General features: G+C 42.9%; 1 protein-coding gene across 2 annotated transcripts in view; it reads right to left on the bottom strand.

The window, feature by feature from the left end:
- Positions 1 to 14,219, bottom strand: part of flna (filamin A, alpha (actin binding protein 280)) — a 55,633-nt gene that overhangs the window by 26,984 nt on the left and 14,430 nt on the right. For both annotated transcript variants that reach the window (XM_030734789.1, XM_030734788.1), the window contains 2 exons: positions 3,407 to 3,658; positions 327 to 424 (listed from right to left, as the gene is read on the bottom strand). In XM_030734789.1, the coding sequence (XP_030590649.1) occupies positions 327 to 424; positions 3,407 to 3,658 (350 nt within the window). The remainder of the gene's footprint in view (positions 1 to 326; positions 425 to 3,406; positions 3,659 to 14,219) is intronic.

The raw sequence follows: 14,219 nt of genomic DNA, 5'->3' as shown, positions 1-14,219 counted from the left end.
GTGCCCTCGTCTCCATCCCCTAAATGAAATTCAAGTTGACTGGTTACCATTATGACACAACTGAAGAGATCCAGCAGGCGACACAGATGTGCTTGGATTTGTTGGCTGCACAAGCTGACTTCAAGAGGGATGGCAGCCTAACCGAAGTTGTGTTTTCAACATAACTGCAGTAGAAACGGACTCACTAACACCGGCTAGACAACAAAAATGAGCCAACTATTTTTCCTCATAGGTCACAAAACTGAAGCATCCATTCCCAGCATAAAGTTCAGAACCAGAATAGCTTTTAAAGAAAATTTTATGATGCTTCCTTGTGATTATTTCACCTGTGGGATGCCGAGCCAGTCATCAGCTTGCTGCATAGCTTCACGGGCATTGTCCACTGGTTTCGTCTGATCCCACTGGTCCCAGTCAGGACACAGACCTGTAGAAATAAAAGGAAGTCAGATGAATTTAGTACATAAAGCAGAAGGGAACTAATGCTTGATTTATACCACTGGCATTAAACACAGTATAGTGATTAGCATAAGCATACAACCTGAAAGAAACCAAATGTAACAGGCTGCAATGAAACCCTAAAGCCAGAGTAAGAATTCTTCCAGAGCAGAGATCTGACATTTTGCCCTGTTTTCACTGACTGACAGTACGCGTATAAACTCGCTCAATTGTGAAGTCTTCGCTTTTCTGTATTTGGGGGAAAAAATTAAAAAGTAGCTGTTGTTCAAGATTTATCAACCTCAAGGTCCTTCTAGTTTCACTCGTGGTGGCAGAGCATCACAGACATGTAAGAGCAAACAAACATGTCCTTCACTGTGGCATAAATGGTAAATGGAACAGTTCTTATATAGCGCTTTTCTGCTCTGAGCACTCAAAGCGCTTGTACAACATGTTTTGCATTTACCCCATTCACACCCATTCATACAAGCACTAAGAGCTTTTATTAGCCAACATTCACACACATTCACACTCCAACGCTTGCACTGGAGAGCAACTTGGGGTTAAGTATCTTGACCAAGGATACACTGGCATACAGCCTGGAGTAGCTGGGAATCAAACCGCTGACCTTCCGATCAGTAGGTGACCTGCTCTACCTCCTGAGCTTTAACAGCCCCATTTTTTTTTTTTTTTTTAAAGGGACATGTATTAAATCCCCATAAGCTCTACAGGGATTTAATGCAGAACTACAAGTTTAATGTATTAAAGCTGAAATTATGGAAAAAAAAAAAAAAAAAAAAAAAAAAAAACTGGACAGACTATTCTATTAAGCACATGTAAATGTATTGTGTGTAAAGCTGAATCTACCAGGCAATTAAGCATCAAAACTATGCACATATCATTGTGCATTGGACACCATTTTGAACACTGCCCAGACACACAAGGGTTACAGAAGAGAGAAGTATATTAAAGGAGATCTGTTATGCTTTTCCTCATTTTCTGTCACATTATGCCGTTTCAATGGTGGATGTTTTTAACATGGCCAAATTCCAAATAATGAGGTCAGTGTATGTACAAGTAATCCCTGTGAGCCAAAAGCTCCGGCTTCGGAGTGTTTGATGTCAATGAGAGCAGAAATCCCCAATATGGTCATCTCAAGCATAAAGCTCTGCCCCACCCAACTGTTGTTTAAAGTTGAACTGAGGAGCTGTGCCAAGGCCATATAAGAAATAATTATTTAGAGCTTTGAGTCTAAGAATAAAAATATGGAGTTGGAAATAAGCAGAATAGACCCCCTTTAAATAGGGAAATGGCATTTCTGTTGGATTAATTCTAATTAAGGGCAACATGTTGACTCCAATGCTGCAACCTTGATGATATCCAGAAGATAAAAGGGAAAATGCAAAATGTCTAATCTTTACAGCAGGGCCAGTCTGTAGCAGTAATTAGATGTGGAGTCATTAGGCTCCTACACATGTCTGCCCTTGAATTTATCCATAATGAATGAAGAGCCTTCACTATGACAGAAGCGTGTCCTAGAAATGTGGCTGTGTCAGCATTTATTTACTTGTTCATAAGACTGATTTAAGGACACTGCTGTAAACTGTTTGCTGGAAGAAAATGAAAGCTTTTGTTGAGTCCTTATCTACGGCTTGAGGCTTCTGGTGAGCCACAGGTATGCCAAACATCCTGAACATGTAAACTGAAACCTTCTTTATACCTTCCTCTACATCCCCCCCACCACAATGGGAATGCTCTGTACTTTCCCTTTTCTCCCCAGCTCATCATCATCATCCTCACCATCAATTTTACTGACACACATGAGAATAATAAAGTCAGGCTTCCCCTCACCTGACCTCAGACCTCCAGCTGTCAATCACTCTTGTGAGCACAGTTTAATGTTAGACACATAAGGCAGGGTTAAGGTGTGGTTTGAGGAACAGTAATAACAGTTAGCTTGTTTATCAGTCCACTGCTTTTTTCCAGATGGAAATCTACAAGTCCCTTCTAGCCGCCGGACTGAAATAACTCACTAAAAACTATTTAGATTTATTTAGACAGGCACCCACATCTGCACACAGATTCAAGAATCAAATTTCAATCATTAGTTTTAATTGTATGCTTTCAAAATTGTTGGACCCTGATGTTACAGTTATTGTTTTGTGCATTGCCACAGCTGTGGGCACACACATACACACACACTGTACATAAAGCTTATGACCTCAAAATGACCTCAGTATTTCTGTCACCACTGCTTTGCGAGGGCACACATTTTATTTAATTGCAGTGTCACTCTATATTGTGATTTTTTTAATTTATTTTCCTGCTAGTTTCTCTCCTTTGGTTTGTGGCTCCATAATATAGTGTTTTACACATTTGCTAGGCAAGTGAATGGCTGATTCCAGCCGGAGACACAAATTCCCTTTGGAGATATACAAGGAAGGGGATCCAGTCTAAAAGTCAGCCAAATCAAATATACAGAGCTACCCGCTGTGGTGACCCCTTGTGACAAGGTGAAAGTGTCTTCTTCTAGTTTCTCTCCTTTCCTCTGGAGTGCACTGCTGTGCATGGGCCTTCCCACATCAGGGCAGTCAATGAATATTTTAAATTCAGTGATTCTTTAGTCTCATAAGTCTTTCAGGTTGTAAAGTGAAAATAATGTTTAAGGGTAACACTAGGAAAATGACATGCATTAATTATCGTAGCAGTTGTAGCATGTGTCTAAAAAAAGCACTGGTAGAAATACAAAATTCAGTTTGCGTGTACCCTCTGTGAGGGCTTGAGCTTTCTACTCGAACAGCAGCACATGTAGACAGGATCCCTCATCTTTTAGAAATAAATGTATCTAGCTCTCAGTACTGGGCTTGTCCTGTCTTACGTTCAGTCCCTGGTAGTAGGGTAAAGACATCCACACACACAAATCCCTTTCCAAGAGCCCAAAAGGTCTCCGCATATTCACACTTTAGCTCACCTGGAGCACAGCTGTCAACCAGGGCACCCAGGGCCCGACCGGTCTGCCAGTCCCGGTTGAAGTTGGTGATGGGAAGCTCAGGCAGTTTGTTCTGGATCCATCCCAGCAGCCTCTGCTTGGGAGTCTTCTGCTTGCCATCATCTGCCTCTTCCTCCTCATCCCACATGGGCATGGAGATGGAGTAGTGCAGAATCAAGGTCCAAATTAGACCCAGGATCAGCTTCAAGTTCCCATCGACGATGGCTTTAGAGTCTGGAGACCAGTGGAAAGACAGACATGTTAAACATTAACACAAATCTGTAAAAAAAAAACAAACCAAAACAAGAAAAAGAAAAAACACCCATCTGAACAGTGGCTGATAATTTGAGGAGGTAGTTCCTTTAATTTACAATCAGGTCCAAACAACCATAAAGCAAAGCACGTCTAAAGGAAGGGCTCAAACTCTTATATAATCTTTGATCTAAGAACTAAAGATGTGAAATAATCTGTACTTCAATATCCCATTTCCCCCCTGCTATCTAATGTATGGCTGGTCTTTAAGGAGGAGCAGGATGCATTTCAAGAAGTCATTAACCCAGGTGCTGCCTGGAAGAGGTTTTTTTTCTTTTTTTAAATGGGCATGGTATTGAGTCCAGTGGTTGCCATAAACCGAAGATGCATGTAGTTCCTCAGGGGACCATTCTTGGACCACCACATTTCAAAAGGTACATTAACCATATGGAGTCCAAATTGCAGACAAAATAATGGTTTTAACTATGAAGACAACAACCTTACTAAATTCTCAATATTAATAATAATAATAATGCCAGTTTTGGCTGACAAAGAGACTGACCCCTAAACAGTAATACACTGTTTTATGTTAATGTCAATAAATGTACTGTGTAGATTTTATAGGGTTCAAAATAACACAATGGTGACATTTGTTTGATCAATTCAGATCTACTTTGCTTTGTTGTCCTTTTATCCTGTCCAGCTCTTGATGCAGATGGTATACCTTTGAATATTTTACATTAAAAGTCCTTTCCAGAAATAAATGGGTTTGGTCCACTGAAATGCTAGAGGGCATTTAATATGAAAATCTTAGAGGATATGTTGACTTTGTATTAAGCAAGTAAATGTATTAGTTTTAAGGGAAGCAGATCTGACCAGTATCAACAATTAATCCTGTTACCATCTGCATTTTACATCATTATTGAGGATATTCAGTACATAAAACTCCCAGACGTCTATGGTCCCACTGACTCAGTACAAACGCAATTCAGTTTTCTAAGGTACTTTGGGCTACTCCGTATTTCCCCAATGGCTGCCACAAGGAATGGATCCACCTGCTTGATTTGGCACAAATTTTATACCAGATGCCCTTCCTGATGCAACCCTCCCATTTATCAGAGGTTGGGACTAGAAGTAGGAGCACTGTGCTGGTCCCAGCCTAACGGGTTACCAGGGATGACTCCTGTAGGTTGGGTTTGGGTCTCCTCCAAGTCTCAAAATTGGGATCTTTGTGTGTAAGGTGAATGTCTCAAACAATACGCCAATGCATATTTAAACAAATATCATGACTAAGAAGTGAAATTTAAAAATCACCTCTCTTTTTAGGAAGCAGCTGATTCCAAAAACACTGCTTTTGACTGATTTTTGCAACACTTACTTCCTTTGTTGAATTTAGGGTAACTTATCCCAGTACACCTGACCTATAGCTATATCTGACTTTACTCCCTTAAGGCATTGTAGATGTAAAATTGGCATTGCTATTATTTGACCTCATTTTGTTTTAACTGATTTAACTTTAATGTCTTTAATGCATTTTTGCAGTGTAAAGACATTAAAATTCACCTGAATGAAAACCTCCTCTGTCTGATATCAGACAATAGCCTGAGAGTGGAATGATGAGTGTAGAGCTGAGATGAATCACATAGTGGCGACATATACAAAGGAATCTGGATATTTCTGTAAAGATTCACACACTAATTTGCTGACACCAGTTTTAGTTGCAACAGACCACAACAGCACTCCAAGTCCCCACACTGAGGTTTCTAATTGCATTTTTCTGCTTTCACGTCTGAATCACATGTACTGCTCCAAGCAGAGTAAAATGTGATGTAACTCGGAGCTAGTCTGAGCATGAGGACACATACCACCCCACATAAACACTACAGCAGGCAGATACACTGCACAAGAAGCAGGACCAATAGTTGCTCAGGTCCAGCCCTGAGGAAAGGGTGGAGCTGATGGTGATCAGATTATTAGTTAGGGAAGAAATAATGGGGGCTAAGTTAAGGTGCTGATGGCTATCAAGGGGGTTACCCAATGAGCCTCTGTGGAAGATGATATTTGAGTGTGTTGATCCAGAGATATGAATACGTTCACAGACAGTATTTTATCTTAGTCTCTTCAGTACTCTGAAGGGCTGCAGAAAGCTGCCATCTCATCCTTTTTTTTTTTTTTTTTAAGATTGTCAGCTAGACTGGAAGAACTGACGTTAGCAGCAAATCAGTCTCACCAACAATGAGGCCTTGAATCTTCCTGCCCCCCTCAGAGATTTTTCCATAAGAGTATTAGGGCTCCAGTCACAGATTGGATTTGGGGTGGGGGGTATTTAATAACTTTTAACTGAGTTTTTGCCTACATGCAGAACTACATCTGGGACAGTCCATCTCAGTTGGCTGCTCATCTGAATTCATTCTCCAACAGAAAGATGTGCTCTCAAGCTGCCAATGCTGTGATACATGACATGTCAGCTGCTCCCAGTTTGGATGGGTTGGGGTGGGGGCACTCCATAACGGTGATAAAATAGAGCCAGGTCAGATGTTTGGATGGCCTGTCACTGTGGGAACTTTTGAGTTAGCAGCTCAGTCCACTTAGGCATGGAAGAAAAGAGGCAGCAGCAGTAGAGAAGGGGAAGTGCAGAGAAATGTTGCCTAGGGACAGAAATAAAACCAAGAGCTATAAACCATCATTGGTACTGATAGGAGAGACTGATTATTACCACAGGTTGGTACGTGTAGCAAGAATGTAGATCAGCTAAGCCAGGGGTGTGGCACACAGCAGCCTGTCAGCCACCCCAGCACAGACAAGTCCACATCATTAGCAGTTTAAATGGTTACAGAATAAACCATACGGGAGGTCACAGAGCATGATGATTATTTTAACATTTGTTGATCAACATGACAGTTCTCCAATAAAGGAATAATGTTTGGACCTAATTCAGTCACACATTCTGACTCTTTGTGTTTTTGATTCGTGCCTCACACACACAAAAGCCACTAAACATGCAAGGAATCTGCCAGCATTCCCAGCAGACCATGGCGTACCAAGCCTGACAGAGCCATATATGGACACATACTGCCACAGACTCCCCCCTCTGCTGACTCACACACCCCCAGATACAAGTTGGTGTGTGTGTAGAATGGAGGCTATCGTATGGAGTGTCTGCATGTTTGTGGTTGTGTTTTGCCCCTAAAACTCATGATTCATTTGTTTGGCTCGTTATTGCTGCAGCCACCCCCACCCCACAAAAGCCCTCCTGTGACATTACATGACATCACACCCCATGACCTACAGCCTGACCTGATCCCAAGAACCTGATGAGGGGGGGGGGGGGGGGGGGGGGGGGAGAGAGAGAGAGAGAGAGAGCGAGAGAGCCAGCGAGCCAGCGAGCGAGAGAGCGAGAGAGCCAGCGAGCGAGCGAGAGAGCCAGCGAGCGAGCGAGAGAGCCAGCGAGCCAGCGAGCCAGCGAGCCAGCGAGCGAGCATTTAAGTTATACAGCAACATCTGGAGCAGATTAGTCCTGAGAGCTTGTAAGAGGAAGAACAAGCAACACAGCCACTCTAGATAGTCCTGAGGTCTCTCCCTTCCCTGTCCATATTATCCCTGTACTAAATTGTAATATTTTATTATTATAACACTTACAGGACTGTCATGAGACAGATCTCTCTATACAGTCGTAATATACCGTGTCCATTTCACTGCATTGCCAGTTCACATGATATGGAAAGGAGTTTTAATTAGATTCAGACACGTCAGAATGTCATGTGACCACCCGATTGTATGTACATACACACTAAACATATGAGCAGGGGAAAAACAGGGGTGGGGGGGGGTGGGGCCTCCAGGCATCACCCATTGGTTTTGAGTCCTGTTGTGAAACTAATGGGGATCACAATTCACAAAATGGACTGTGTTAAACTTGAAACTAACAATTGTGAATGACAACTGTAAGTTTTGAAAGTAGCAACTGAGACCATCAACTCACTGATACCATAGAGGACATGAGCCGAGGGATGTTTTCACAGATTGTTGCAATCAGCAAACAGTTGCCAACTGCTGGCCAATGCAAAGAATGAAAATTTAACACTTCTGAACTGACCTCATTTTTCAGACCTGGAAACTACAACCACCTTTAATACAGTCAATGAGTGGACATGTCTGAAAATCGATTGTAATACTTGGCTGAGCCAGTCTGCTGGTGGTACATGCTGTGCGGGGCCTTCCATGATCGTTGCTGTTCTTGCTCCTCTTTCTCAGGTTTCTGCTGCCTGAGGTATTCACTAAGCATGTGAGCAGTTGTGCCCATCTTCCTGATGATTCCTGATCTTTGTTTCATCCAGGATCAGGATAGTGGTTCTGACGCTCACTAGTCTTTGGCCTCCTTCCTTCCACTTAGTGTACAGTCTGGGTGCTTACCATACATGGTAAGGAGCTTTCTTGTCTTGATTTCAGTGGCTTCCATCTCCCCCTTTAGTCAGCAAATGATCCCAGCAGGGTATCTGACGACCGGCAAGGTGTAGGTGTTGATTGCCTGGATCTTGTTCTTCCCATTCAGCTAACAGTTCAGGACTTACTCTCTTAATATGAGACATGAGCCTGACAAGAGCTTCCATGTTGTGCTGAGGCAGTTTTCTGGCTGATAGATGGATGGGAATCTGGGGATCAGGACTGACTGCCCTTTGATCAGCCTTTTTGTTTGCATCTCATCCATTAACAGCTGATTCATTTGTGCTGCCAGTCGGTCATGGAGTGCAGCTAGCTTCTTTAGCCAGGAGGTGTGAATCATGTCAGGGCCTGGTGCTGTGCAACTCAATCCTATCTGAGACTTTCCTGTATCTCTACCACTGTGATGGTAACTGAAGCCTGTTCAGGGAGGTTGCTAGCCACTGAACAATGCTGTTATGTGGTGCTTCCTTCTCACACTGCTCTTCCAGGATTGCTCCTGGGGCGAGTACTAAAACCCTGTCGGACAGAACACACTTAAGGAAATATCATTCCATACTGGTCTTATGTGTACACACACACACACACACACACACACACACACACACACTTATAATAGGTGTAGTATGTTATGCAATATACTACAACCTACTATAGTAAGAGATATGCCATCTAATGTTACACTAAATTTATGTAACATATGAATTCAGTGCTCAATTCGTATCTGCTACATGAATGCAGGAATTCTGTGTACAGCCTAAAGCTGTAAATCTTTGACATGCAGCTCTTTTCTGTCCCTCCCAACTCCCTCTAACTTGATTCAACAAGCCACAGTGGAGCTACTACACTTCCTCGTCTTCCTTTCTACTCCTTCCAGTCATGTTCCCTCCCCTCAGCCCTCCTCTTTACTCCCTCAGCTGGAAAAAGTTCCTCCTGGATTTTTAGCCTTAAAAGGGCAGAAGCAAACTGGATTTGGCAGCCCCCCCTCCATTCCCTGGGCTCTGGTTACAGACAGAGGAGGGAGGAGGGAGTAAGGGAAGGGAGGAGAGGCAGAGGGGGTGGAGGTCTAAGAACACAAAAAAGGAAAAAAAAAAAAAAAAAAAAAAAAAAAGAAAGGTGGGGGAAATAAAAGTGCTGTGCGAGACATTTTTTTTAAAGGGCCACACTGACAACACACCGAGTACCCACTGAGGACGGGTTGAAATATGTTCCTTTGAGTGAGGAAAGCACATGGGCTGAGAGAAAATGATGTTTGAATGGGGACAGAAAGAAAGAGAAGACGGGAGATAAGGGAGGGCACGGGCACCACATAAAGTGATGAATGAGGACGTGTAATACCCTAAGTCTACAAATTATTTAGGTCTGGAAAAGCTGATCCCCTCCAGAAGCATTTGTAGCTGGTTGTGCATTTTTGTAGGTAAAACCATATGTAAAAAAGCACAGCAAAAACCAACTGAACATTATCTATGGACACTGCTGTTTAAATATGCTCAAAAATAAGTTGCTTTATGTTTGCTTGTCCAGTGTGAACATGAGGCATGGGGCGTTGTGGCATTTTTCCAAATATGATGTAATGGAATAGCCAGAATACCTCTGGACTGAATGGGAGCATGCACTCTGCTAATTCCTGTATCCACTTGACCAAACCCCTTTTGCCTGTGCAGACAGGATGTTGTGCTAATGATAATGAGGTGGCAGGAAGTGATCCATTTTGACCTAACTGTGTGGCTAAACTCTTATCTCACCCTGACCTGCATTCCTCTCTGCCCTCATCACCATGGTCTGTCCTTTATTTCATTATCTTGTTTTTGAAATGAAAGATTACATTTAATGTCATAACATCCCCATCACAGCAGGCTAAACTGGTGAGTTAGAGTTCCCAGTGGATCAGTGTAGTGCTCTGTGATTATGTGAGGACCAAAACAGCAGTTGTACAAGTCTCAGGAGCAGCTTGGGAGCTTAAAAGGGGAACCCATTATGCTTCTCTCTTTAGTTCCTGTCATAAATGTTCCAATGGTGGATTCTCGTATTAAACACGGTCAAAGTTTCAAATAGTAATCCACCCAGCTGATAACAGCAGATACTAGCTTATTGCAAATGATGTAGGTGCGTGTTAGCTAATGAGTACCAAGATCCTGTGACAGAGAAATATAAATGATGTTTCTGAGTTAGAATGTGCCCATCTGCTCCACCTAGCACCCCAAATCTCACATAAAAGTCTGTCAGCCGAGGTACACACAGTCCTAGTTAATATGATTTTACCTGTCAACGTACTAATTTTCTTGAAGAAATATTTATTTAAAAAAAAAAATATGAATTTATGGTTTTACAACTTGCATACATTAAACATAATCTCTTACACTAATGTTCATGTTTCTGCAGCATTAGGCAACATTGGCATCTACTAATAGCCATGTCTTCAGAGTCCTATAGCCCTAAGGTCAGGTTAGGGTTTTAATGCTTTCACATGGTGTTGGAATCCATGGAGAAATGAAGGAAATGTCAAAACAATTTGTAATTGGACAAATCGGTACATGACTACCAAGGTGAAGATGGAGAAACATGGAAGAGGAAAGGTAATGTTTGGTTGACGTATGAAACTAATGGTGCAAATTTACATATTTATTATATACTGCAACAACAATCAAGACCTCTTTTGTGTGTTTTTTAATACTTCATCATTCTCAATAATATAGAACACATTTCATTATTATGGAACATATAAGCAGGAGGAGACAGCTGGTTGTTGCTACACAGATGTCCGTCTCAACCTGCACATCTCCACTCCCAGGCAATACAAGGGAGCTGCCATTTACAAAGTTACAGCACAACTGGTTATTTCACATCATGCTGAGAGAAGTTTGGCACAACTTCTGCCACTGTACTTTTCTGCACATTGTGCACAGGCTCAGTCAAGTCCACGCAAAAAAGGTTTTAAAATCTGGGTTGGGCTGCTGACAGGCTGGAGCAGAGATGCTGCTGACATGATTAGGAGAAAGAATTAACCTCTGCACAACCAGGAGATCATTTAATTAACAGAGCAAATCTTAATCTGCTGAATGTGTGATAAAGCTTCATTTCACACACACACACACACACACACACACACACACACACACACACACACAGTATGATGCAGGAAGAGAAGAAGCTTGAACAAACATGGGTGTGATGAGGACAGTGGAACAACCACATGAGCTGCCTCTGCACACGCATGCAACAGGAATATCCTCACAACTGAATATTCATAAAGCAGCATGCTTGCAAAAATGTTAAATATGCAAACTGCATGAGGCATCCTGCTTGATGAGGTCAGCGTCACTCCACTGCCTGCTAGGTGGCAGCCTTGTTTCTCTGTGACTGAAGCCATGTTAGTTCTTTGGATTTATCAGCACTCGTGTGTGTGTGCTGTTACTGCCAGATCATGCGGGGTTTTGTCAGAACTGCAGAAAAAGAGATTACCTGTTGGGCTGAAACCTCATTACAGTGAATTCTGGACTTCAGTCTGTGGGGAATGTAGGAATGGTAGGAGAACGTCACTGTGGATACTATGCAGGCTGAGCTGTGCAGTACAAGAACTTTACCGCTGTGCTGCACAGTTACATGAGTGGATTGATTTTGAAGAGACCTCAACTCAGAGATGCTAATGACACATGAAAAGACATGTTTAAAGCTGAAGGAACAAAAAGAGTCTGACAGGAGCAGAATAGAGTAGCGGTTTGGTTACTGTAGCTCTTAGATTACATATTCAGTTAACCATTTAAAAGCATGAGATCCTTATTTTGTTGCTGCAAGGTAGCTGAAAAGTTTGAGTGCACACATGTATGGGAGGTTCTGCCAAACTGATTGTTCTAACCTTTTAGTAAACTTAAGCTAGTCGTTTCCATATTTCTCTTTTTAGGCGAAGCAAAGCTCATACACTGCTGAAGAACATAAATTTAAAATAAAATATCTATAAGAAGCACATAAATAGCCTGCCCTGCCCAGTGAAGGAGTCTCATTTGTGAGCGAGCTGAACAATGGTCATCCGTTTCCAGCCTCACGTTTGTGGAGAGCCTAGTTCTTTATATACCAAAAACAAACAAACACGTCAACCATACCTGTACTCTAGGTATGGTTTTACAGGTAGAGGCCACTGACATTCTCCCCCCTTCACCTTTTCTGTTTTTTCCCCCTCTCAGTAATTTTGCATTTGGCTAGGGTCAGTGCCACTATTGGTAGATAGTGATATCTGGACCTTACATACCACATTTCCACTGACAAGGTGCCAGTGCTGGTGCCGGTTCCAATGAACCCACGAATTGCTTAAGAACGGGCCTGCGTTTGCACTGCGCTTTGCAAGCTGATCCTTTACATAAGAGTGTGGGCGGGTCCTCGTCTGGAAACAGAAGCCGGAGGGCACAAACGTGGGAGAACACGCTCCCCTTTCTTGTGCTGTGAACGCGTTTTACGGTCCAAGCCAAACTACTGCAGCATCTGTTTGCAGCACAGAGGTAAACACAGACAACGATTAGAGCAAGACGACAAGTTTGCTTCCTTTTATCTGTGATACGAACTGATACAAAACAGCAAGTTCAGCTTTAAGACCCAACCTAATTCACAGCAGTGAAAATTGCTTCGCTCTTCTCATGTAATACACATGTAATATCTTAGAAAACTATGTTGAGATGGCAGAGTCACGCCCTTCTGCCGCTTGCGTCACGCGTTCTTGGTTACAGACCAGCAAGTTTACGGTGCTGAAGCTGAACCCGTTTTTTGGCCAAGCACTGAGTGAGTTTGCAGTGGAAAAAGCCCTGAATGGTTCGAGCACTTGGAACTGGCATCGTGTCAGTGGAAAAGGGGTGACAGAGGTTGCACACTGTAGGCCATATCCTAATGGATGGCACATCAATACGTGTCAATGCCAGAAGGTTTGCTAAAACATCATTCAGCATGACCAGTTCAGTGGTGGGTCAGTGATGGTCTGGGGAGGCATATCCATGAAGAGATGCACAGACCTCTACAGGCTAGGCAATGGCACCCTGACTGCCATCAGGTATTGGCATGAAACCCCTGGACCCATTGTCAAGCCCTGTGCTGGTGTAGTGGGCCCTGGATTCCTCCTGGTGTACAACACCCAGCCTCATGTGGGAAGAGTATGCAGGCAGTTCCCAGAGAATGAAGAAATTGATACCACTGACTGGCCTCCACGCTTGCCTGACCTAAATCCAGTAGAACGCAATACCTCTGAGACATTATGTTTGGGTCCATCTGATGCCACCAGGTTGCACCTTAGACTGTCCAGGAGCTCAGCAGTCCAGGTCTGGGAGGAGAGCCCCCAGGACGCCATCCATTGTATCATTAGGAACACGCCCTTCCATTGTCATGCATGCAAACAAGCATGTGGGGGACATACGAACTACTGAATTACCATTCTGAGTTCCCACAATGAGATTCTGGCAAAATGGACCAGCCTGCTGCATCACTTTGATCTTTGATCTTTGGGGTGTCTGATTTAGCCCTCTGTAGCTTGATAATTTTAATTTCCATCAAACAATGTGCCGGGCTCCTAGGTGGCTTAGTGGTGAAGCCGGCGACCACATACATATGCCGCGTTGCGGCGCGGGTTCGCGTCCCGGCCTGTCGCCAATTTGCCCGCGTGTCTTCCCCTGTATCTTTCCCCCATTTCCTGTCTCTCTCCACTGCTAACAAAAGCCGCTGTGGCCAAAAATGCAAAAAAAAAAACAAAACAAAAACAATGTGGCATCCTTTCATTCCTAACACATGACCCAGTCCATATCAGTATAAATAACCAGTATGATTTTTTTTACCCATTGAGCTCTGATGTGTTTTTAAAGTGTTCCTTTAATTTTTTTTGAGCAGCATCTCATTCTGCAGCCCCTCTATTGAGCCTCTGCCTTTAAATCAGGCAACATTAGCTCCTGCCTCCTCCCTCTTGCTAATGTGGGGGTTTCTAAAAGCAAACTGTAAACATTAAGTAAAAATTTTGTATGCTTATTTTGAAATGGCAGCTTCTCAATTCTATTGTTTCATGTTTGAGCTAAAAATCTGACATGACAAATGTTTGTAATGTTTGGTAAATATTACATACTAAGCAAAAAAT

The sequence above is a fragment of the Archocentrus centrarchus genome, chromosome 7, assembly GCF_007364275.1.
Source record: "Archocentrus centrarchus isolate MPI-CPG fArcCen1 chromosome 7, fArcCen1, whole genome shotgun sequence".
In the NCBI taxonomy this organism is placed as follows: Eukaryota; Metazoa; Chordata; class Actinopteri; order Cichliformes; family Cichlidae; genus Archocentrus; species Archocentrus centrarchus.
Note: the sequence above shows the minus strand (reverse complement) of the source record. Positions and strands in the feature narration are given on the sequence as shown.